General features: G+C 44.6%; 1 protein-coding gene across 2 annotated transcripts in view; it reads left to right on the top strand.

Moving 5' to 3' along the window:
• The window catches only part of RDX (radixin), a gene marked incomplete at both ends in the record, with an annotated part of 44696 nt that extends 32615 nt beyond the window's left edge, over positions 1-12081 (top strand). For both annotated transcript variants that reach the window (XM_084249407.1, XM_084249406.1), the window contains one exon: positions 12015-12081. In XM_084249407.1, the coding sequence (XP_084105533.1) occupies positions 12015-12081 (67 nt within the window). The remainder of the gene's footprint in view (positions 1-12014) is intronic.
• Between the last annotated feature and the right edge of the window lie 14073 nt (positions 12082-26154).

Here is a 26154-nt window from a genome sequence, read left to right as displayed (position 1 = left end):
TTTGCAGTTTTGGAATTTGTGTGTTTTAAAAGTGTTTTTTAATCAAAAGACTAAAACCTTTCACTTTATGCAAAAGAAAATCATAATCCATGGCCTGTTTACTTTTTAATTATTTCATTGATATTGCAAATATATTATTAATAGAAACTCATTTTAATACCTTAGAACCTTTATGTTAATTAAACTACCATCTTTTCCAAGAAATATTTACTGTCTTATATAAGTATGAAAAAGTTATTTTTGGTAGGTACAAAATAAAATCACTGCTATTTAGTAGTTTACATGTATTCTTCTGGAGATTATATTTTGTGAAAACCAGACTACCAAACATTTTTATAAACCTGGAATTAGAGCCCAGAACCTAATCATTGTATAGTTTATAACATACTTTAATGTGGCATTCCAGTATAGGTTGCTGCTTTAAGGATATTTCTAATAAATTATGGGGCAATAGGTTGTAGCAAAGGTTTTGCATCAAAATGTATAGAAAATACATCCATTGGAAAAGTAGTTTTGCATCTTTGATGGAAATTATTGGCATTAATATTTTTGGAATATTCTCAAACACGAAGACTGGGAGCAAGTGTCTTCTAGATTTCTGGTGTGATATAATAAGGTAAGAAAATGTTCTCTAAAACTTATTTTCAACTATTATATACTTCTAGTTTTTAGACAGCAGAAGTTTAAAAGGTTTTTCGTTCAATGCTATTATGAAAGGAATGCTGAATGGGGAGACAAGCAGCAGGGTTCTCTCCCCATGAAGTAATAAGACTAATGTATATAAACATAACGCATTCGTACGATCATTCTTTCGGTGATCTATAGTTTAATTACTGTTTGTGCAAAACACCATTAGAATTATGAGATAGACCCCAAATTTATATCAGATTGTAGTTAAGAAGTTGAGACATGGACTCAGATTAAGGTGCAGAGAGTAAAGTAATAAACAAGAAAATTTGAGATAAACTCTGCAGAAGTTGGATAAATGAGAGGTCTCTTAGTAAGCACCAATTAACAAACAAAGGAGCATGATATTGACCTGACTGATAAGGCTGGGAAATGTTTTCTTAATTTATAAAATTACAGTACCTGGGGGCATCAGAAAATAAAAGTTCATCACTAGGTAGTCTAGCTAACATTTTAGATTTGTCATCTTGGTTCTCTCTCACGAAGGAATTGTATGATCTTTAATATCAAATATAAATGTGCCAGGTTTTCATACAGTAATTGATATAAGCAACCTTTCTGGAGGATGGTATTAGCAGATCCAGTATCGAAACTTAGTGTTAACTAAACTTTCTTACAGCCTTTTTCTTACTTTAAATATCAGAATATCCATTACCTCAAGCAGTACAGGTAGAATTTTCTTCTCATACACTGGTTTATTGGATTGATTTTTGTGAGTTTGTATAGCAATACCTTATTTCATAGTGCAACATTAGAAAACTGGGATATTGAAAAGCTTTTTGGTTATTTCTCTTTTGGAAATGTTTTTAGGCAATGAAATAGTTTATTGCCAAATTCCCACCCTTTTTTACTTTTTTTAAAAAAGATTTTTTTAAAAAAATCTTCAACTATACTTAACAAGAATTATTTTCAAAAACACCTGAAGTTTGCACATATTATGTGGTTTTTATTGTTCACACAAGTGACAACTTCTGTATAATATGATGGTGCATTTCTTTCAGTATATAGTGTATTTTGGAAATGATTACATATTATTTCTGAAATATTACAGTATTTAAATGTGTTGGATTTCCTTAACTTGTGATAGGCATTTGTGTTTTTACCAGTTCTTTGCTATTATAACAAGACTGTCAAGTATTCTTGTACAGACACTGCTTGTGTTTTGTCTGCTTTGAGAAAGTGTGTTCTAGTCCAGTGATGAGGTAAGTTGATACAAGACTTTCTTGTATTTTAGGTATCTCTAAAATATATGACATTTTTTAATTTAAATGATGTAGGTGTATTTTTATATTTTAAAAAAAGTAGTAATACATGCTTATTGGCACCTTTATAAGGAAAGCAGATGCTTCTCTTTTTCATACATTGAATTTCTACCTATCAGAAGATCAAATATTGCCCTTTTACCTATAAATTGGCCTCTTAAGTGATTTACTTGGGCTACAAATGTTTCTAGGGTGTGTAGCCTAGATTTGCTTCAAAAGTTCTAATGTTAACCAGAAGAAACACTGTCCTTAGTGGTTTGCAATCTCCCTCTCTCCGTATCTTCTCTTAGATTCACATTAAATTCTGAGCTAGGTAGCAGAGAGACTCAAAAGTCTGTCCCCATCTTCACTGTTGTGTCAGCTGCCCTTGCTGCTGAGTTCTAGCTCCTGCCATGTGTTCCTGCATAGTGTTTTAGTCATGCTCAGAAACTCACTAGTCAAATTACAGATTACAGCCACTTACCCTCATCTCTTCCTCATTTTTCAGCAAATACTTTGTTTTTTACAGAAGACATGCAGGTCTTATCAGTTCAGAGCACATTTGATCGTAGCATCTGATTTGCATGCAGACAGTAGTTGGAATAGATGTGAGCCGGCATGGTGTAGAGATAAGTGCATAGGCTTTGGAGGCCCACGTCTGAGTTTGAATGGTTCGACCACTTACTAGCTGTGTGACCTTGGGAAACTACTCAGGCAAGTGAGTTAAATTCCCTCATCTGCTAGATGAGCGTAACACCGCAAATCTTGGGAGCACTTACAGTAATAATATACATGGAATTCTTTGCTTCCTGGTTGTGTTAAACTTGTAAATAAGTAGTGGCAGCTTCTGACATTGTTATTCAGCATGCTTTTCTTCATCTGTCAGTATTGTGGGTATTAGTATTTGTACCCAAGTCCTTTGGATTCCAATTTTATTTATTTTTAAAATTTTTTTAAAGATTATTTATGCATACAAGAGCTGGGGTACAGGCCAGAGATGCAGGGGAGTGAGAGGATTCACCAGAGACAGAGTGGGGAACACAACAGGCAGACTGACTGAAATGCACTGCTGAGGGGAGCAGCGGGCGAGACAGGATGTGTGTTTCTCCCTGGCCGGCCGGGGAGCGAAATCATGCTGCAGAGGCTGCGGATTGCTTCATAGTGTGGTGCTTAATCCCTTGCTCCACCAGGGAGGCCCTGGATTCCAATTTTAATATCTTCTGTTTACTTTTTAAAGATTCCATTTGTGATTCTCTTAGCAGGTGTTGCTGAGCCACATTTATTGAGTGCATGTGCCAGGCCCTGTGCTAAGAATGCAGACATAAAACATAATTTACACTCCCAGTAAACTAAATAATTTGTGCCCTATCACTAAGTAAGGTTCCCTCCTAAACCTCCTCATATGGGAGTGTCACAGGCTTAGGCCTTCTCTGTCTACACTTGGTTATCTTGGTGACCTTATCAAGTGTCACTACTTTAGATACCTTCCTTCTGTATTCTGAAAACACTCAAATCTCCAGCCAAAACCTCTCATCAGCTTCAGCTATATAGATCAGACTACTTGACCTTTCTACTTCGGTATCTAATAATAATCATCTCAAACTTACTGTGTGAAACCGAACTTAAGATCTTCCAAACTTGTTCCTGCCTTAGTCTCCTCAGTCAGTGAATGACAAATCTGCTCTTTCAGTAAATTAGGCCAAAACCTTGACTGCACATGATACTTTTCCTCTTATAACCCACATAACTCCAGCCCCAAACCTGCTAGGCCAACATTCAAAATGTGTAGTATAACCAGAATATGTACTTCATACATCCTCCCGGAGCTATCACTCCCATTCCACACCCCAGAATTATTAGATTACCCAGGGCTTTCCCATAAGTTTTCTTGATCTCTCCTGCTATTCTACAGTCTATGAATACAGCAGCTTTAAAAAGGTAAGTTAATCATGTCACTTCTCCTCACAGTCCTTCAGAGGCAGCTCCTCTTGGACTAAAAACCACATCTCAAAGACCATTCAGAGCCCAATGCCCCCTGGTCCTTTGTTCCTTTCAACCCTCATCTGCTGATGCCCCTCCTCTCACTGACTTGATGTCACCTGGCTTTCCTGTTAAACTAGCCAGTTCTCCCATCCCTCAGCCTATATTCCCCTTTTCCCTGGAATTGCACTTAAGATTTTGCTTGTCATTTCAGTGTGATCGCTCCTTACCACCATCTGCCCCAGTAGAGTCTACCCATTACTTTTCCTCTGTATACGTGCCTTTAACATACTAGGTATTTTACCTCCTTTATATTTTGTATTGTTTATTGTCCAGCCTTTCCCACCAAACTGTAAGCTCCATGCAAGCAGGAATTTTACTGTTTCGTGCAGTGATGCATGCTCGGTGCCTGTAGCAATGTCTGGCACACCACAGATGGTCCGTATTATTTGTTAAGTGAATGGATGGATGAATTTTGACAGTGTAAAGGAAGACATGTACTCTTGGAGGGATCCAGAGAAGGCTTCCTGGAGGGGGCAGCCCCTAAGCCAGCTATAAGATGAGTTCTTAATTGGATAGGAAGGCCATGTAGATGGAAGGAACTACATATGCAGATACATCAAGGCATGAAAAGTGTGCAGTAACTGCTCATTTGTATAGAAAAAATAAAGTTGCGATTTAGAAGGTGCCAGAAACACTAGAAGAGCATGAGGGAAAGCAGGTTGGGATGCGCCTGTGGCTCTTTGGACTGCTGGCGGTCTGGAACGCTGGTGGAATGTCATGACATTTTCCCAGGGGGAGGTGGGGGAGAGAAAGTAGGCTTACCGAATCTTGGCGAATGTCAACATTTTCAGTACTGCCAAAGGAGAGGTGAGCACTAAGGAGAGGCAGTATCGAGGGCCCTCTGGAGAGAGACTGCACAGCCGCAGGACAGAGCTGGACAGTGTCTGGTCGCCAGGGCCACCTGCACAGGAAAGGTCTGTTACAATTGGGAAAAACATATTGAAGGCCATAGAACAGAGCGATTTCCTTGGAATTAGAATAGTTTTCACTATAATATTTCTACCAACCTGTACAGAGAAGAGGAAAATTATCCATTGAGCAGTGACCTGTCAGTTCTAGGTGTCTGAAACTGACATGTCAACCCCATTCCACACCCCTGCTCAAGTCCGTGGGGTCAGACCTAATAAAATGAACATCTCTCCATATTTACCTTCTAGGGGTGCTCCATGTGTCACTTGAATGATCTAATCTGTTCAGGTAATTTCATTCATTAAACATTTATGAGGTACCTAAAGTTAGGTCACGAGGACTCATGTATAATTTAAGAAGAAAAACTGTTCATGATTTCGAGGAAGAAACAGGAATTCAGAAGTAGGGTGCTAGTGAGACAAGTGAAAGAGAGCTAGCCTAGGAAGATCGGGGAGCAAACCATCTTGCTAGCATCTCCAAGGATGTAGAGGTCATTGTACTTGTCGGCACTTAGTTGCCCTGGCTCCCCTTTAGGGTGTAGGAACACCTCGGCATGGGTGCTGTGTTGTTCTCATTGCTGGCTTGGACACGTGTTCGAGGAAAAATGATGCCCTAGGAGTAATTTCCAGGAATCAAGCACACCAGCTGTGTGAGCGGAGGCTGATGAAGTCAGAGACTAAAGCCAACTCGGCAGAGCTGAGTGGCGATCAGGCTGCCTTAGTCTGTGGGTTAAATTCCACTTAGAATTTGAGCAACTTCTAGAGATCTCAGGATGGGGTAAGTATTCTTGTGTTTGTTCTGGAGCTGATAAAGAAATTGTGTTACTTGAAATTCTTCCTTTTAATCACCCCCTTGTTTTAGTGCCTAGTATTTACCAAGGACTGAGAAATAATAGTAAGACCAGGACCTCGTAGTAATGAACTTACTGTAATAGCTACACAAAGAAGCAGAATAAAAGTTACATGTTGTACTGTTAGGCTGAATCATGTGAAATTGCAAATGTTCAACCATCTTTGGTCTATAACAATATTGTGGAAGAAATAAGGACTGACTTGGGGTTGATCTGTGGAGAGAAAGGTCAGAACAAGTCTCCAAGGAGGTGGCCTGTGGACGGCCCCTGAGGGAAGAGAAGTCTACCCCCACTTCTTAAATCAGGATGGTCGGTGCAGCTGCCCGAGGGTCCAGTGAGCACCCTGGACTTGGTGGGCACCAGGCACAACCAGTCTCAAGCGCTCTCTAAAGGGCCCCCAGACATAGTGAGTCCAGTATTGCTGGTATTCTTGGTTTCGCCAAGATAAGTCCGAAAATGGCTTTTCACAAAAGCATTCCAAGAATAATTTAAGTTGAAATACATTTTTTTATGTGAAATCTCCCAAATTGCATGTCAGCTATGTAAAAACTTTTGAAAATGCTTTGTAAGCCAATATCTCTACTTGTCAGAAGTGGCCCATTGGGCATCAATTTACCATCACTGCTTTAAAGCATTCCAAGGAGAGGCAACAGCATATGCAAAGCCCTTGAGGCAAGAAAGGGCCAGACCTGTTAAAGGAGCAGAATGTCCTTGAAGGAGGCCATGATGTCCAGAGCTGAGCGAACCAGAGGAAGGGGGAGGGGTGTGAGGTGGAGCTGGAAAGAAACTTCCTAAGCCATATAAGAAGCCTGGTGGGTCTAGGCCAAATGTCCCCTGGGTAGGGTGACTCTGGAGGACAGATGCTTCGCTGTTGGAAAACGCAATAGACGTTTGAGGAACAGACATAAAAATTCAGTGTGTACTGAAATGGCTGTCCTGAGGCTCTTTTCGTGTGTCCTGGAAGGTAGCTGGCCTGTTCCATTTTGTGGCTCAATAACCTGCCCAAAGGAGGCCATAGTGGCACAGTCTGTATTTGGAGGTGTGTTGTCTTTGAGTTGGAATTACAGACGGAGTCGAAATGGGATCTACTGTTAGGGGGAGGTAAGGAAAAGAGAGGACCCCTTTCTTTTGAGTGACTGTTAAAGCCTTTGAAATAAAAAAAATTGTGCTCCAGGGATCTGAGATAGCTAAAGGAAAGTGAAATTCAAAGAAGTAGACATGGATGTGGATAGAAATAGGATTTTTGTCACCCAGTAAAGTGCTGGATAAAATATTTTAGATACTAAGCAAGACTTCACACTGAACTGTCTCTGGAAAAAAGGCAGGAAGTTGGCGATCAGAGGGAGGAAGGCTGGAGCCTGGAGAGTGTCTGCCTGGGGAGGAGCAGAGCAGTTTGTAGATGGCTCTAGGAAGAGATTGCTAACTCAGGGCTAGAACCAAAGCGACAGAGTATTTCATTATAAATCACCAGTTCTTTGTCACTTAAAAAATTTGGAGAAATCATTTTCCAGATGCTGTACGTTGGTTATTTGACTGACTTTTTAGATAAAAATAGCTCTGATTTAACTTTCCCTGGGATTCTTTATTAGATTTTAAAATTAAATTTTGGCATTTAAATGAAATTAATATTTTTAGGAGAAAAACTACAGATTGCTCATGTTCTATTTTTATTAGTAGATTTTAATTATGAATAAAAGCAGGATTTGGCAAACTTTTCTATAAAGGTCTAAATATAAAATATTTTTCACCTCGGGGGTCAAACAGCCCTGGTCACAACCACACAGCGTGACGGTCATAGTTCAAACACGGCCATCTGTGTGTGTGAAAGGGTGTCCCACGCCTTCCGGGAGACTTGCCTTATGAATGCTGAGATCTGATTTGGGGATAGCCGTTGCATGTCATGGAATTTCTTCTTTTGATTAAAATATGTTGTTTACATCACAGTTGCTACCTAAATAGGGAAGTGGCTGGATTTGGTTCATGAGCTGATCGCTGAAGAACTTTAAAAAGTCACGTTCTCCAGTGGCCAGTGGCCAGGCCTTCTGGGATATCTAGAATTTTGGTTGTTGTAATTAAGAGATTTTCCCACATCCCACTCGTGGTTTGATACACTTCTACTAGTGGTTCTTGACCTGGGACACATCAGAATCACCTGGAAAGTCTAAAAAGGCAAATCTCAGGCCCACTCCGGGCAAGCCTGGCACAAGTCTCTGAGCCTCAAGCATCTGCCTTTTGACAGGTGCCTTTTCTCTGGACCAGCTGAGGGTCCCCACGCTTTGGGAGAGCAGTGTCCGTGGGGTGACAGCTGACATCACTACCTGAGTGGTTTCTTTGAGGCCTTTCAGATTTTAACAGTTCAAAGACCAAAGATTCTGAGAACCAAATTATTATTTGCCTGTCTATTGTATAATTCCTCCATCAACTTCTAGCTGCTTTAAACACCTGAAAATTAGAGATCATTTTACAACCATGTTAGGGGAAGAAATTTGACTAGAAATAATTATTATTATAGAACATGTATTTTGTCCATATATACAAAGCAGACAATTCATGTGTCAGTTTTAAGACAAGAACATTGCTGGTAATGTTGGTGTTCTGTATACCCCCTCCTTTATCACATCATCCTTTGATTCCTATTGTTTGTACCTACAAGCAATATAATGGCATGTGAACTTTAGTTTTGCACACTCATTCATGTGCACACACACACATACCACTTGAGGTCTGTAGGTGTGCTAATTTTCACACTGGAGTGTAGACGGTTTGTGAGTTCATTATGATTTAGCCATTCCCTCGGTGATGGGCACTCAGATTGTTTCCAGCACTTTTTAACTCACAACACAGCCACATGCATGTCTGTCACCGGACGTGGCTGAGACCTAGGGAGGGAATTGCTGCTTTCCAGGGTCTGCCTCTTTCACTTGACCATGTAGCCATCAACTTGTTTTCCCAAGTAAGGATATAGCCACATCTTCACTACACTTGATATCACCAAATATTTAAATTTTCACCAATTTGATGACCTTAAAATGCTATTTTTTGAAATGGTATTTTGCTGTGCTTTTTTATTTGCATATTTGTGATTTCTACTGTAGTTGGGAATTGTTCTTACCTCTCCAGGTTTTGGATGTTTTCTCTTCCTTTTAATGACTCTTGCTTTCTTGCTTGTTTTCTGTTAGCTTTCTTATCTTTTTTTTTTTAAAGATTAATTTATTTATGCATACAAGAGCTGGGGTACAGGCCAGAGATGAGGGGGTGAGAGGATTCACCCGAGAGAGTGGAGAGCAGAACAGGCAGATCCACTGAAATACACTGCTGAGGGGAGCAGCGGGCGGGACAGGAGAGGTCTGCAGTGCCATGTGGGCTGCTCCCTGGCAGGCCGGGGATTGAACTTGTACTGCAGAGGCTGTGGATTGCTTCACAGTGCAGTGCTCAACCCCTTGTGCCACCAGGGAGGCCCAGCTTTCTTATCTTGTTCTAATTGGTTCACAGAAATTCCAGTTACTGATATTTTGCCATTTAAATGTTTTACAACTATTTCCTTCCATTGTGCCTTGTCTTTTCACATTTTCATGATTCTCTGATGGATAATGTTTTAAATTTTTTTATAGCTTCATTTACAAACCTGTTTTGGTATTTGTAGGAACTCTTTTGTGTATGTATCATTTTTAAGAATACTTTAACATATTTAAGAAATTCTTCCCTACCTTGAGGTCCAAAGATATTCTATATGCTGAGAGCTTTGGGTTTTTAGACTACCTTCTAAGTTTTTTTTTTTTTAAATGCACTTAAGTCTTTAGTACAGCTAGAAATAACTTTAGTATTTTGTATTTTTATATTCAGTTTATTTCCTAGCACATGATTAGCTGTCTTTTTTTTAAAAGATTTATTTTATTTATGCATCCAAGAACTGGGGTATAGGCCAGAGGTGTGGGGGTTGGTGGGAGGATTCACCAGAGACAGAGTAGGGAGCAGAACTGGAGGACTGACTGAAATGCACTGCTGAGGGGAGCAGCCAGCGAGACAGGAGAGGTCTGCTGTGCCATGTGGGTCAGCTCCCTGGCCTGGGATTAAATTTGTGCTGCAGTGGCTGCCAGTAGCTTCATAGTGCTGAGACTTAAACCTTTGCACCACCAGGGAGGCCCCCAATGATTAGTTGTCTTGACACCTAATTCCATAGTTTGTCCAATATGCTGCTAAAACTTGCCTATAGCAAGTGTGCACAGTATCGCCTCTGTTGTGTTCTGTTCAACTTGTGTATGCCAGGTCAATACCATTGTCTTAATTCCTGTAGTCATCGCTTTATAACTCGTCTTACTGTATGCTTGAGCTTTCTTTATAGATTTCTTCACTTTATTTTGATGATAAACTCCTGACTAGTTGTGGCCCTTTGTTCTAACACAAAGTTTAGAGGTAGTTTAAATTGTAAGGGGAGAGGGGGGAACCTCTTTGGTTGGAAATATATTAACTAACTTGGGAAGAGAGAGTACATCTGTACAACATGTTGCATGATCCCATTTATTGATATCTTCCTTAATGCTTGTCAGTAAAGTTGTTTAAATGTTTGCATCAAGATCATATATTTTCTTTTGTTAAATGTATTATTAAGCACTCTTTGTAAGAGTTATATTTTGAAGACTTTGTATGGCTGGTGTATAGATACGAAATTGATGTTGTTTGCTGACCTTATATTCAGGAACTTTGCACGTTTGTGTTCCTGGATAACTTGCTATATGTCCTCACCAATGACGTGTCGCTCCGTGAGTCCTGCACACCTGTATTGAGAATATCCTGCCCCTCTGATTTGTATGTATCACCCTACATTCCCTTCGAGGGGTGCGGTCTACAGCCAAGGTATTTTAATCTCGTAGCGCCACCTGGTGGCCATCCTTGGAAATCGCTGACTTTCTCTTTTAGGGAAATGTGCATAGATTCCTCTGCAACCCCTCAGCTCTTTTTTATTTCTTATAACTTACATTTATCCACTTTAAGCCCATCCTCCTTTCTCTTGTTCCTCAAACTTTTCTCGTTGGACTGATATAAATCATTCTCTTTTCCAGCTTTTGTTCTTTCTCTTCCCCTTGCTTCTTTATGAGTATAAACCCACTTCAATCATATTTATTCATGGTGAGAGTGTTGCTGGTGACTAAGGAAAAAATACAACAACACATTCTTATGTTATTTGATATAATAAGGTGTCAGTTCTGCTAACCTTCAAAGTCCTTGAAAATACTTAAAATTACCTTGAAAATGTTCTTAAACTTCAAGTACTGTTTAATCATCTTCTAATTCTCCCCAATTTAATAGCAAGCTCAAGTGTTAAGAAAAATCATGAAACTGTTATGTTTCATTTTTTCTCTGTTCCTTTGTTACCAGCTTTGACAACTTTGGGGTTTCTCTATTTCATTCACTTTTTCACTAGGGGTTAATCTGCTTTGGAAAGGAGCTGCCATTCTTAAGATGGTTGCTCTGGGAAACAGCTCACTAGAGATGCCCTTTTGCTTCATCGTCCATTTATGAGATAGAGTTTGCCAGTAACTTCATTTCTAATTGCTTAACCCACAAGCATGGAAAAGAGTAGAAGCAATATTCTCCCGGTCAGAGAGCTGACACCCGGACAAGCTTGGCTGGCTTAGCAATGCCAGTGTTAACTCCGTGTCTGGTGTCTCTGCAGGTGAGAATGGCAGGTGAGTCAGCTGAAGACCACAGACCAGTGACAGTTGGGCTGAAATTGATCTGTTTAACCACTGTGTTGCAGGAGAGCTAGTTTTTGCTGTTTGTTTGTCATAACCCACCCCGGTCTTTTAGTGGGCAGGTCTAGCATACGGGAGATGCACTTACTGATAGCGACTATCAATTTCAAAGAGGACACCACAAAGTATCTTGGGCCCATACATCTGGCGGTGCCTGAAATCCACTGTCACAGAACCTCAAGTAAAGTGTGGATTCTGACCTGCAGCATGGCTCTGACATCCACAAAGCTTGATGCATGGCTTCGAGATCTGTCATTCTCCTGAGACTGGCTAGTTTGTGAACTCTAGCCTTTATGTAAAAGGGGGGATTTAAAAGTATTCTTTCCACTTTGTAGTAGTGGCGATTCAAAAGTGGACTGAAAAACAGTGAGAGGTTAAGGATTAGGAAGGTGATGACTTTGGCAGTTTGGTTACCAAGCAGACCCTTCAAAATCCAGAGCAAGGAGGGCCTGCTAGCATTTCACACTACTCGGCTTCCTTCTGTGTCCTTTTGTTAAACCCTTTCTAACCTCTGGATGTCTCTTTTGAAAGGTGGGGACCCAAACTATATGCATTGTTCCAGATGCGTTCTTGCCAAAGCAGTATAAAGCAAATGTAAGAGAAAGAAGGCGCTTCCCTCACCAGGTAAGCACAGCTGCCCGCCGGCCTCGGACCTTCTCCTGCAGCCTGTGGGCAGGCCCAAACACCTGAAACCTGCTCATCCGTAGTGCAGAGACTTGGACTGGTGAATTCCCATTCAAAGGAAAGGGCCGGGGTCAATCCTTCAAGCTACCTCCCCGCCTCCCTACTTCCCCACATGGTCTTTCTCAGTTTAGATCTCTTGGGGTCTTTGCCGACCCACAGTGTCTTCCTCCAATTTAATAATTTTGAGAATTTGGCTGTAATCTTTGCAAACCGATTGGACATGCCACTTTAGGAATGCCCTGCACCTCTGTGAAAGAGCCCTTCTCTGTGGAGTATTAAAGTACAGGCTCACATGTGTGACACTTGCATGCTGCTGAAGGGAGTTTTTTTTTTTTTTTCTTACAAATATTCAAATATACTTAAAAACAGAGCTCTGTACTTACATATGGAGTAGAAGAATTCCAGCATTGGCTCAAAAGCCAAGTTACTATTATGCATCGATCTCCATTTGGAAACATTTAAAAATCATTGATCAGCATAATTATCATAACAGGCTCTCTTAAAATTCTCATTTTTCTGGCAAACTATTTTGACCAATCCCTTTTCTAAATAAAACCACAGCAATGCAGTTTATCTTGTAGATCTGAAAGGGTACTTTGCATTCCTCCAGTTCTAGAAACTCAACTTTAGCTAGGTGTGAACATATTTGAGATTTTTAAAAATCTTTTAAAGGACAGGCTTATTAGGTAAAGGAGACAGGAAAAAGAGAGGCACCTGCAGAGTCATAGGTGGGCAGGAGAGCTGCCAGTATTTGAGATATTTTAAGATGTGAAATAAATATCCACTAGAATAATATTTAGATTTTTTCATGTGACAGTAAAAAGTGGTCATAATATGTTCAGTGTAGCTGGAGAACTTCTGGAAATTATTTCCTTCTCCGACCTGAAATGAGTATCAGGTCAGGCAAGAATCCTTCTGACATCCCCTGCCACCACCAGAGCATTTCGCTGTTTCAGAATCCACTTGAAGGGCTGTGCACATCTGTCACCACCTGCTCTCAGGCCTCGTGCAAGGTGTTAGTTTTATTCCCGATATTTGAAAACCCTCGGCTAAAGCTCATTCCATAGATGGTCACAGACCACAGTCTCGGCTCTTCTTTTTCAAACCATTTCTTCCAGCGCAGGAATTTATGTAACTCTTCCCATTTTGTTTGCTGATTGTTTAATGCTTCAAATTAAAATTTGCCCGATGTTTTGCAATTTTTTCCTCTTTGATTTTTCAACTGATAATGTTTTTGCCTTTTAGAGCAAATCCTTTGAGTGAGTTTGACTGTGCTATTGTCGTCAGAAGTAGGAAAAGAAAATTTCTGCATGACTCACCAGAAATGTCAAGATGAGACAGAGACTTTGAATTACCTAGAGATGAGTTTATTAAAGGGTCAAGGGAGTGGGCAGTCGCCACATCCTTCAGCTTGAATGGGACACTGTTGGCAGCCTCTCAAGGACACAGGGCCCTCCAGAGATGATGTTAATGTTACTGACCCAGGATAAAGGCAGGCACTTTGGAGTCATTTTCTGGCTCTTCTCCCCGACCCCGGGGCTTCTCCATCAGAGCTTCCTCCTTGAATTGTCTTCCTTGTGACCGGGGCAGGGAGTCGGGGTGTTGGTGAAGTGGTCTTACATCTGGTATCTGTAGCCTGGACAAGCTTCCACTGACTTCAGGCACAGAACCCTAGAGCCTCCGATGCCACCGCATCCAAATCTCCAATCAGCCCCAAAGGCCCCAAAGGCCTCTGGCAATCAGGTGTTCCTAGGCCCACAGGCTGTGACCTTGAGAACTCCAGGCCTTGTGCTTAGGTTAGGAGGCCACGTTAGAGAGGATCTAAAGCCCCTCTCCTGGACTCCTGGGGTACTAGTGGCCTGAAGGGGAAGACAGCTGGTACAAATAAGTGACCTCGTTCCTCGGGCTCATATCCATCAAGATCTGCCCAGCTGTGACATGAAAGTGAGCAAGTTCACACCGTGATCTTACAGGCATATTGTGTCTGAGGCCTGCAAGGTCTGAGGCCTGCAAGGTCTGCTGTGTGAGGTGCCATCTAAGACCAGCAATGACAGCAACTGAGCACAGGTGGCAGTGGAGAGTCTCAGAGACTCTTCACTGCATTTCCTTAGCAGCTTCCCATTTCCCGTCATGACTCAAGCTTAGAAGCATGGAGTGGGGTTCAGGGTAAGAGGGTCAGTCCCTTGCAACCCCATTTGGATATTTAAGTTTCACTTTCTTTGCCTGACTTTCTTGTCTGCTCTCTGTCTTCACGCAGGTCCCTGGCATCTGACACAGGGCGAGCTTTCGGATCAGGGCCGAACAAGACACTGTCGCTCTGAAAGTGTACCCCCCACGTCCAGAGTCCAGGCGGCACCAATGGACACCTGCTCCCCCCAGGGCTTCTGCCCATGGCTCTCTCCACATCTCAGTGTACTGTTGGTTTTCCCTTTCTTGCTATTCTGTCTCTCTCCAACCCCCCTCGACTGTCTTTCCTGGGGACACACCTGAGGAAGATGGACCAGGACCTGGGAGTTCTGCATTCCCCTGTAGTCCCAAGCCAGCACCCCCGCACCTGTCTTCAAGGTGCCATCAAGAGATGCCTGAAGGCATCAGCTTCTCAGAACCCACCTTTTTTCTGCATGACTAGCTTGTAAGGAGGGACCTATGGAGAGCATTTTCAGGAATTTTCCATTTTTCAAAAAAAAAGTAGGTGATTTATTTTTGGCTTGGAACTGAGAGCGACCTCCATGGTGTCCTCTCTGTTGATTCGGGCAACTATGGAATCTGGAGGAACTGATGCAACATTCCCTTTCCTGTCTGGGCTGTTTGTATAATTGTATATAAATGTAGCAATAAATATATTCTAACATCAGCTTGGGTTTTCCTTTCCCCTGGATTCTGCGGGTTGGGAGGTACTACCTCAGTTCGTTCTCGAGGGCTCTCCTGCTGATGGGTGGTAGCACTGCAGGCCCATCTTTGGTTCTTGTCCTCTCAGATTGCACGGATGATTGGTTCCCCTGAATTTGACAGGTGGTCAGAGAAAGAAGGTTGCAGAGTACAGTGGCCCCTATCTGGGTGTGAAGTGCCATTATTAACTCACCTGGTGGCACTGCTTCTGGCACCCTGGAGCTTGGTGGATTGGGTGACCGTTTGTGACATGTGTCAGCTGTTTAACCAGTCACTCATACATCCTTCAGGAACCAGTGTGCTGGGATTCTACAGCCGGAACTGACCCACTGGGCACAAAGTTACCCTTCCACGATTTTCAGGAAAACCACATGAAATAGGCCAACATGACGCTGAATTTTCCATCTGTCCCTGATGTGTTTCAAGGGCACTAAGTAGATCTAGTCTTTTAGGAACAGTCTCCTCTTAAAGGACACACATGAACATAAGCAAATAACCTCTCTATTAAGCAGCAGTCATGCCAAATCGTTATTCATAAGCTGCTCTCAAATAACTCAAATAGTTTATTTGAAAGCTTTGGTTATTGGCTTTTTTAACTTGCTTTGTTGTGGTTTCTTACCAAGCAGCTGTTTCTCAGGTCTCCCTAGGTCATCAGTGGAAGCTGGTGGAAAAACACTCATCGGGAAAGCTTGGTGGAGCTGGACAGTGGGTGACCTGCGGCAGGACACCCGAGAGAATATTTCTGGTATGAAAACAATATAGAGTGGAGGGATGGAGGAAAGCATCCCCCGAGCTTTTCGAACACTGACCAGGAAACTATCTGAACAACTGTGCGGGATCTGCTCTTGCTCTCACCTTTGAGGATCCATCAGAGAGCCTGAGGGTCAAGGTCAACAGATAAGGAAGCTGAGCGTGGGCTGCGGCCTCCCACAGCAAATGCCTGGTTGACACCACCAGACAAACCTTGCTCTGGCTGGGACTGGTGAATCAGGGGAAATTATTTCATAATTTGGTGACTCAGGGGAAATTATTTTATAATGCATCAGTGAACCCCAGTCATAGAAAATGCTATATAACCAGAAGTTCATGGGCCTGTTTCTGGGACTATGGAGGACAGAATTTTCAAGCAGTGGAGGTTAAATCCGGGACTGGACTGGGCTTGGGCCTGGGCCTGGGACTGTCTGGGGCTCTGGGCCTACCCCTGCCCCTGCCCCTACTTCGCGGTTGGAGCCTGGACAAGTCCCTCTAGCTACAGGGCCTCTGATTCGTCTGCTGGAAAATGAGGTGTTGGGCTAAATGATTTTGAGGAGACTTTCTGTTCCTTGGCTCTCTCCTTTGGGAATGGAGAGTAGTAAACCTTTAATGCTAAAGAGAAATGTCTCAGAATGGCCAAGATAGGCTCCTGAGAGGCAGAAGAGACACCTGAAGATCACTGGTTTTCAGATACAAAGAAAAAGTGCATTAAGGCCCCAGCCAGCCACGCCAGCCGCGAATCAACCCCCTTTCCCGGAAGCACGGTCAGCTCTCAGCTTCCCTGCTGACGGCTGGATTTCCTCTCTGGCTTCTGCTCCATCCAGTGCCACTGGGGCCGATGGGTGTGGGGGAGTAGAAGCTGCAGGAGGAGGAGCCCCTCAGAGGGGACAGTGCCTTGGGGAGCGCCCTTGGCCCTTGTAAACACTGGGGCTCAGTTCTGGTCCAGCAAAGTAGATGGGGGTGCAGTGATCCAAAAGGGAGGAAAGCGAATCACGTCTATGCGCTAACCATCTGAACTTAAGCCTAACACTCTGGTGGCGAGCGTTTCCCGCCTTCAGCATAGACATAGCCCCTGGCCCTCTGCCCCCTTCACTCCTTTCCAGGGAGGGGGTGCGCTGCCTGGTGGGTGGGTTTGGACAGAAGCCGGTGTGCCCTGGTCTCCCTTAGGGGGCTGGGTGCCTCAAGACAAGGGTCTGTCCAGTTGGGGTTCAGTATTAGGAAGCCCAGTGGCCATAGGAGTAGCCCACATTGTGCAGTCCTGGCTTCCTGGGTGGTGAAGGTGCCGTTAGGGCCATCACCTGTTTACCTTTGCAGTTTTCCTTCTCAGTTGGTCGACACGGTGCCTCTCACTCTGAAGTGCATGAGAACCAGCTGGAGGATTTGCTGACGCAGATGCTGGATGTGGAATCTGACGCCGTGCACCTGAACCTGCATCCTGTCAGACACCAGTGTTGCCGCAATAAAAATTCAACAAACAAACAAACAAAAATGGAGGCTGGGCTCTCCCAGCCCCCTGTTTCTGATTCACAGGTCAGGCACGGGGCTCAAGAATTCACATCTCTACCAAGCTCCCAGGTGAGGGGGGGCTGCTGGCCTGAGGACCAGACTTTCAGACCCGGGAGAGGTGGTCTGAGGCGAGTTCTATTCATCATCAGTCCCTGCATCTCAGAACTGAATGTTCTCAAGGCCTCTGAGTCAGCAGCGTCCTTTGCTAAACTGGGCCGGCAAACATCTTTGGTCAGTATGAGTAACTCTTCCAAATCAATATCCTCTTCTAGCCCACGGCCTTGGGGAGAAACAAATGGTTATGGATTATACTCATTTCTGTTCTAAGCAGAACATGAGATGAATCAATGCCAGCCATAAATCAGCCCTGCAACGCCGGTTTGAAAAGCAGAATCTACGATCTGCACACAACAGACATCTAACCGAGGCTTTTCACAAGCAGGGAAGCTAGTGAGTTTTAACCCTTTCCACTGAGATATAAACTACAGGCATTTGAGAACAATGGGCTGAGAGGCCTGTCTCAGAAACTGAATGTGCAGAATCAGACACAACATTCCTCCCAAAGTCCCCCCTCCCTGGGAGAGCGATATTTGGCTGGTGTGGTGCTTTCTCTAACCGGATTCACCAGAGACAGAGCAGGGGACAGAACAGGCAGACTGATGAAATACACTGCTGAGGGGAGCAGCGGGCGAGACAGGAGAGGTCTGCTGCGCCATGTGGGATTCTCGCCGGCAGGCCGGGATTGAATCGTGCTACAGAGGCTGCAGACAGCTCCACAGGCGCGGCTTTACTCAACCACCTGCGCCACCAGGGAGGCCCACAAGTGCATGACTTTTTTTTTTTTTTTTTGGTGGGAACCTCGCCGGTGGCCGGGGAACCAACCAGCGCTGCAGAGGCTGCGGGCAGCCTCGCAGCCCAGCGCTCAACCACTGCGCCACCAGTGGAGGCCCAAGTGCATGACTTCTTAACAGTCTTGTGCATCCAGCCTGTCCTAAGGCCTCTTTACAAAGCTTCAGCCTGACTCTGTCCAGGCCTCCACTCTGGGATAGTGGGTGCCTCACCTGACAAGAACCCCTTTCACTCCCTGCTCCAGGGGAGCACTCCCTTATTTGTCAACAGCTGCACTTGTACCTCCAGACTCCCTCCTCCACCTGCATTTTAGTTCAAACCTGTGTGGCCCCGTGTCCTCCTGACAGCACCCGCCTTACTGTGTCTTGGGAGGGGGGCATTTTGCTCCCACAGTTTCCAGGGGTTCAGTTCGCTGGTTCTCCCAGCTATTGGCAGAAAGGATAGGACAGGGGCCCAGACTGTTTTTACCTCATCAACATTATGAAGAAAAGCTGGGATAGGAGGCCTGGCTTCATGGAATTTCCTTCTGGTTGAGGCAGCTGAGCCACACCTCCCACAGGGGTTGGGAGCCACCCCTCGAAGACAGGTAGGGGGTGGGGCCTGGAGCTGAGTGCTGTGGTGCCACAGGAGACAAAGGTGCAGAGACAGAGGGTGGACCTGGAATGAGGCAACAGCAAATCAGAACGCCCAGAGAAGGGAAGGTGAAGGGCATCCAGTGAGGGGGCTGAGTCCAGCAAGCAGGGGTGGAGGGCAGCCTCGGCGCTGTTTGTGGTCCAGCGGAGGTGGCCTAGAAGCAGGGACACGCTGGTGGCACTGCTTCGTGAGAGAGGTGACAGCTGAAGGGAAGAACACGGTCAGGCCCAGGCTGGCAATGAGTAGGAGCACAGGCCTCACCACCGGTCAGCATGGACAGAGCTGAGAAGCCCAAGACAAGGCAAATCTGCATAATTGACCTCACATTTTGAAGCTGTCACCCAGAGTAGTGCAGAGAGGCCTAAATGAAGGCTTGGCGCAAAATCTGAGCACTCCCTGGATCGTGGAGTGTTGTCAGTGAGGGGTGAGGTTGACTGACTTAATAGAAGAACATTCTCGGTACTGTGTGTGTGGTTGGGGGTGGTGACAGGCACGGGGTGGGGAAGGTGAGAGGAAGGAGGCCCAGTGACATCTGCCAGGGGTGGGCTGGCCTCGGCACAGGATTTATGGGTCCTGCGAGGCAGGTGACAAACCCTCCTCCAGTGTCCCCAGCGTAAAGGGCTGCTGTGAACCCCACCCTAGGCCTGAGCTGCACCTGCTCTGCCTCTCCTGGCCGCTGACTGGGTTTCCTTCATGCTCAAGGTCATTGCTGAGCTCCTCTAGTTTTCTCTTTTTCAAAATTGAGATCCATTTAGGTCCAAATTAGTTTATAAATCTTCAGTATTTTTTACCGACGCAGTATTACCTGCTTGCAGAAATCAGAGTCTCCAAGATCCAAATGATTTCAGGAGCAAGGCAGGACAAAACGGGGGTGGGGGCTGTGGTGGGGGCTGTGCAGCCCACCGGAGAGGCCATCTCTCAAAAATTGAATCCAATTCAGCTGCTGCTCTTATGGTTCTTCTGCGCTGGGCAAAGCAAGAAAGACAGTGGATCTGGCATCTTGGACTTTCCACCTTTGAAGAAGCCTCTGCCCTGAGACGTGGGACCTGTGTGCACTGAGCTGCCAGACACACACACACACACACACACACACACACACACACACACACACCTGGAATGGGGATTTGGTGAGCAGGGAGCACTTACACATTGTATCTCCTGTTCTAGTGTGCTGTCTTCGGTGCCTCTCCTGGGGAACTGGAATGGAATCTGTTGGAAGACCTAATACATTTTTCTGTTTCTAACCTCAGCCAAGTTTGTGCCAGTAGAAAGCATGGACAATGCAAAGGAAGCTTCTCAACAGTAAGCATGTCTGCAGTGGGCGCCGTCGAGTCGGCAAGCTAAAGGTTCTGTGCAGGATGGAGACTTCCAATGCGAACATGCCCTTTTACCCTCCAGAGCCGCAGAGGGTGCTAAGTGGGGAGACAGGAGTCCAGACTTCAGTCTTCTACCCCAAAGGCCTGACGGTTTGGGTTGGTTGCCACAGAGGCCTTGGGCATGTGGGTGTGTCTGGTGCCTGGAGCATGGAGCCCAGTGGCCACCAGAGGCCTGGGCCAGGCCATCAGGACAAGCTTAGGACAGAGGGTCGCTGGGCCATGCTTCTCTTGCATGAAAGTGACCTCGACACCACATCTGTTTACATGGGCAGGCAGAGTTGCCCGCGTGAGGGAGACATGTTCTTATTCCTATCTCTTTCGGCATGATTTTTTTTTTAAGATGTATTTTATTTATATAAGAGCCAGGGTACAGGCCAGATACGCAGGAGGATGAGAGGATTCACCAGAGACAGAGCGGGGAACAGAACAGGCAGACTGACGAAATATATTGCTGGGCGAGACAGAAGCCTGCCGCGCCATGTGGGTTGCGCCGAGGCTGGCAGGAATTGAACCAGGGCTGCAGGGGCTGCAGACAGCTTCACAGCACTGTGCTCAACCGCCTGCGCCACCATGGAGGCCCTCAGTATGATTTTGGACACGCAGTTAATGTCTCTGTGGGTCCACATTCCTCAGCTCCGAGCCTGAGTGGAGTAGTGGTGCCACGGCTGAGCCAGGCCGGCTAGCATTGACTCACAGGATGGTGAAGAGGAGTAAAGAATCTTTCTCCGAGGCATGGCCAGAGGGTTTGCCTTGGGGAGGCTGTAGCCTGAGTCATAGTGGTAGCTTTCTCGTTTGCAAACTAGGGATGCTGCTTACTCAATAGGGTGGGGACTTAGATGTAGCTCTGGACCCTCAAAGGTTAAGTCTCCCCACCTGTATCCCTCCATCGTCGAGGAAATGCCCAAGAGAGAAACAAGTGCCCTGTTCCATCTGACATTCCTTTGGAAACAGCCCTGCGACCCCTGGGCACCACTGCTCGGTCCAGACTGGCCCTGAGCTGCTCAGGGAGGCACTGACGTCCCTGAGACTTGGGTCAGGTGTACACAGGTTTGCTCTGCATCACCTTCAGGAGCCAGAGTGGTGCTTAGAAGGGGGAGCCAAGGAGTGCTTAAAGGTTAAACTGTCCTCCTGCAATGGACCTCACCTTTGCCATGCCCGGCTACAGTTAGGATGCAAACTCCCCCACCAGCGCTGCTGTGTGGACGGGCAGGGTCTGGTGGGAACAGCTGGAAACCAGCAGCATTTGCAGAAGGCGGTTGCCACCGAGCACACTTGGGGCCTGCTGCTCCCGGGTGCAGATCCTTCAGCCCCATCCTGAGCAAGGGAGGCACCTGTGTGTGGCCTTGGCTTGGGCACCTGCCCCTCCCGCGCATGTGCAGTGGACTCAGCCTGAAGTCAGGAGCGCTGTTCTCAGTGCCCAGGCTGATGACTGCACGTGGAAAGGATGGTTACTTTAAAAATGTGGAAGCATTGAAAGGCTTGTAAAAAAATAAAAATGAGGGGCCTCCCTGGTGGCGCAAGGAGTTAAGACGCAACCTATGAATCTGGCCACAGCGACTGTAGCACAAGTTCGATGCCCGGCCAGGGAGCAACCCACATGGCGCAGCAGACCTCTCCTGACTTGCCCGCTGCTCCCCTCAGCAGTGCATTTCAGTCAGTCTGCCTGTTCTGTTCCCCACTCTGTCACTGGTGAATCCCTCAAACCGGCCCCCCCCCCCACCTCTGGCCTGTGCCCAGCTCTTGTATGCATAAAAATAAAATAAATCTTTAAAAAATGATCTGAAAACACCAACGAATAGCTTAAGCTCTAAAACAGCATCCAAGGCTGAGGCCCAAGCGCCGGGTCCATGGGTTTGAATAATGAGGAGCCCAGCTGGAGGCATTTCGTGTTCAGATTCAACATTGTTCAACATTGTGGAGGCTTCTGACAACGCTGCATGTTCCGAACGTGACGGGCGCATCAGTGTGTGTGAAATCTCTTCAGAGGTAGTGGAAGTGGGGGAGGGGGAGAAAGAACCAGCTCCAGCGGATGCTGCAGCCTAATTTGCTGTCCCCCGCGAGTCCTCCCTGCCAAGCTGAATTTGGACACCGAGTTCTCTGTCGACGACAGCTGAGGAGCAGTCAGCAAATGTAATCACAGGCCAGAAATAAGCCTCCCCCCATGCCTCGGCCCAAGAGCCCAGGTTTAGGTCAAGCAGGAAAAAAAGAATACCTGATGGGGACAAAGAGCAGTTTTAGAAAAAAAATAAGCAAAAATCTGAAAGGCCACAAAAGGGAAGAAAAGTAGTTCTCTGGAAGGAAACTGTTTTTTATACTGGCCCCGGAGCACGAGTGTGCTAGACCACGCCTCCCGCTTCCAGAGGTCGGAGGGAATCTGCAGTCCCTGGGCATCAAAGGAGGGACTCGAACCTGCTGAGGGAGATGTCAGTGAGGAGCTGAGCTCGAGTCAAGCAAAAAGAGGTGCCTGAGGGCCTCCCCGGTGGCGCAGCGGGCTGAGTGCAGCTGTGAAGCTGTGTGAAACTGTCTGCAGCCTCTGCAGTGCGGGTTCAATTGCTGGCCAGCCAGGGAGATACCCACATGGCACGGCAGACCTCTCCTGTCTCGCCCGCAGCTCCCCTCAGCACTGTTTTTGGTCTATCTGCCTGATCAGTTCCCCGCTCTGTTTCTGGTGAATTCTCGCACCCTCTTGTGCCGTTGGCTGTACCCCAGTGCTTGTATAAATAAATCTTAAAAAAAATAGAGGCGCCCGAAACTGCTGATAGAAAGATCCACGCCCCAGGGGGGGCCCTCACATGGTCACAGGAGGTGAGGGCGTCACCTGACAGCAAAGCCAGACGCTTAGGTCGGTCACTGATAGAAACTATGGGAGCTCTAAGGGAGGGCTGGTTGTCTTTGGTATTTCATTTTCACGTGAATTATGGCTCCAAGACACTGATCCCGAACGCAGGCTTCCCCTCCCGAAGACGTGTGGTTTTCTCCGCCGCCGAGGGCAGGCGGGCTGTGACTGATGCAGCGTCTGTGCTGGGGCAGGAGGTCAATTTCTTCAGGAAACAGAAACAAACACCGTAAGAAAATGAAATCTTTAATATTTTTCTCTCAGTGGCAGAATCACACAGCTGTTGGATACGGATTTCCAGTGGGTCTAAAATACTGTTTTGGAGTTGCAAAAGTTCTAGTATGGAAACACACCCAACAGACAGAAGATGAACAGAGTCACCCCGGCTCATCAGATGGTTGCTCTAAACATATTGTCTTATTTTTCCTACGAGAAAATCCTGAGGATCAAACCGGAGACTCTACATTAGCGTGCAACTTCGGCCGGGAAGGGGGAACCTAAAAGGAAAACATGAAAGTGGTATGCAGGTGGGCTTGTGAGACCGTCTCTGCAGAAGTTCACCAACTTTGTGGGTATTTCGTATTCGCTACAACTTATCATGCCCGAAACCGAAGGCAACCGAAACCACAGTCCTTATAAAATCAAAACACTGCTCTTCAAGATCCTTTCCCTTCGAGACATAAGCTGCTTTCAGGAAAGGGCTAAAAAGCTTTACTGAATGGGTGACAAGCTGTTAGTCATCCGAAATATTTGGGACAGAAAACTGGCAGATTTGGTACATGATTTCAGAAGTGGAAGTTTACAAATCTGATGAAATTAAAACATGCAAAGACATTTTTTAGTGCCAGATGGTAAAAACCTTACGTTGTTTTTTAAATCTGAAAGGTTAAGGACCTTATGGAAGAAACCACTCCTAAGACATAAGTGTTATTGTAGCAGAAGTGAAAAGCAGGTTAACAGACCACATGAAAGAAAAAAAATAATCATTTATAGCAACAAACACTGTAAAAGCTAGAGTTGTACTCCAATTTTAAAAGAAAGTATAACTTCTTAAATGCACGGTAATGTTCAATGTTATTTAATGTCCTTATGGAAATGTTATCACAACTTATAAAGGGCTGTGCATGAACATGCTCAGCTCTGAGTTTCCAACCAATTAAACATTACACATGATCATATTAAGATGATTCACCAAAGACAGTGTTAAAAGTTTGTCTTTAAAAATCGATTGATAGTAGAGGTTTGGACAGAAAAAACCAAGATACTCTTTGTTTCTTAAAGAGTCACAGTACAGCAAACGCACTCACATTATAGTTACAGTTTTACCAGTAACAGTTTCTAATCTTACAGAATAAAGCTCTAGTTTGAGAAATTACAATGCATTTATCTTCTTTAAAACTATTTTAAAGAAGGGCAAATCTGTCGTTTTTAGAAGTCAAAAACCAGCAGAAAAACGTGACCGATAAATGCAGTCTTTGAAATATCTTGTGGCTAATTATATGCTAATTTTCAAAGGCAACAGTATTTTTGGTCCATGAGACCCTAGAAAAACAAAAGGTAGGCATGGGATAGTCCCATTTATCAAGAGGAATACAAAGTTCATGAAGAAATTTTAATACTCACTAAAACATCTTTTTACAGAATGATTTGTGTATGTGGTTACACAAGAAATATCTCTAGTAAATAACGGGCGTGACCAGGCAAAAACCACAAGTGAACTAAGATGCTTTAATAGACCATCAATAACCATCAGATTTTCTTTGAGAGGCAACTAAAATACAGTCACTCTTCTTAACATCAACATGAATCAGGACCTAGGTTACTTTGACACCTCTATTGTTTTAACACATCTTGCTGGAGGGTAAGGATCAGCACACTGGCCCATGGCTAAGTCCGGTGTGCGTCCGGTGTGCTGTTTCTGTAAATAAAGTTTTATTGTCATACAGTCACATTCACTCATTTGCATATTGCCTTTTGCTGCTTTCAAGCTACAGGGGCAGAGGTGAGTAGTTTATAGTGACCAGGTGATACTCTAAGCCTGAGTTACTTATTATCTGATCCTTGACAGAATAGAGGGGGTTTCTAAGACCAATCTTATTTCTCTTTTATTGACACTGTGCACTCTTATTTTAATGCCATGTGTATAGTTCACGTATTCTACACTTAATGTATGGGTGTATACAGAGGGAGCTCAACATCCCGGGCTGAGTTTCCATCTTTAAAATATTTCTGACATAAACATTCTTGCTGGCCATGACCAGTGTGACTTCAGGTCACTTAGGAATTCTCCAGAAGTTGGATGGCAAAAAATATGGATGAGCTACAATTGGCCTATAAACTGTACATCTTGTATTATCTAGAATAGGGAAATTGGATAGCAAAAAGAATAACGAAAACCAAATATACTTAAGGGTAAATGCCATTCAATCTGGGGAAAAACAGCTAGAGAGTTTTTTACACACACACACACACACACAAGCACACACACACACCAGGAGCCACCCTCCCACCTATGACAAATTGGTAGCTACAACATAGTCAAAGTATCTTTGTTTTATAAATATATTACTATCTATATACATAGATACATCCATAAAAGACATGTTAAATAATTATCTGTATAATCAATACGACTTAAGTTTTTTTCGTTATGTGTTTTAAAATTATACATTTTCTTAAAATTATCCAAATAATTCTTATAAAATACCAGGAATAAAACCAGAGAAGAGTTGCTTTCCATTCGAGTGGCTCTGAACCTTATCACTGGTCTTCCAGACTTCAGACCCGGTGATCTGCCACTCAAAAAAACATGGCTTCCCCTAAGGACAAGTTAGCCATTCAAAAGTTTAACACCTTCCCATTTTTAATACTTCACAACAAACATGTAGGCATGTATGTATATATATAATATATGTATATATAAATGCTCTTTTAAGTTATATTACATATTCTCATAAATGATTTTTCATAAAAACACCAAGTTCAAGTTCTCACCAGTATCAAATATTTCACACTGGTGTGCATTTCTTGCAAAGGTTTAAGTCAATGACAGACAAACTCTATCAGGATAGAGAGATCAGAAAAAGGAGGCTGGAAACTTACATATCACATGCAAGAAAGGAGGAAATACTAAGGGCCAGTATTT

Source organism: Talpa europaea (assembly GCF_964194135.1).
Source record: "Talpa europaea genome assembly, chromosome: 12".
Taxonomy (NCBI): Eukaryota; Metazoa; Chordata; class Mammalia; order Eulipotyphla; family Talpidae; genus Talpa; species Talpa europaea.
Note: the sequence above shows the minus strand (reverse complement) of the source record. Positions and strands in the feature narration are given on the sequence as shown.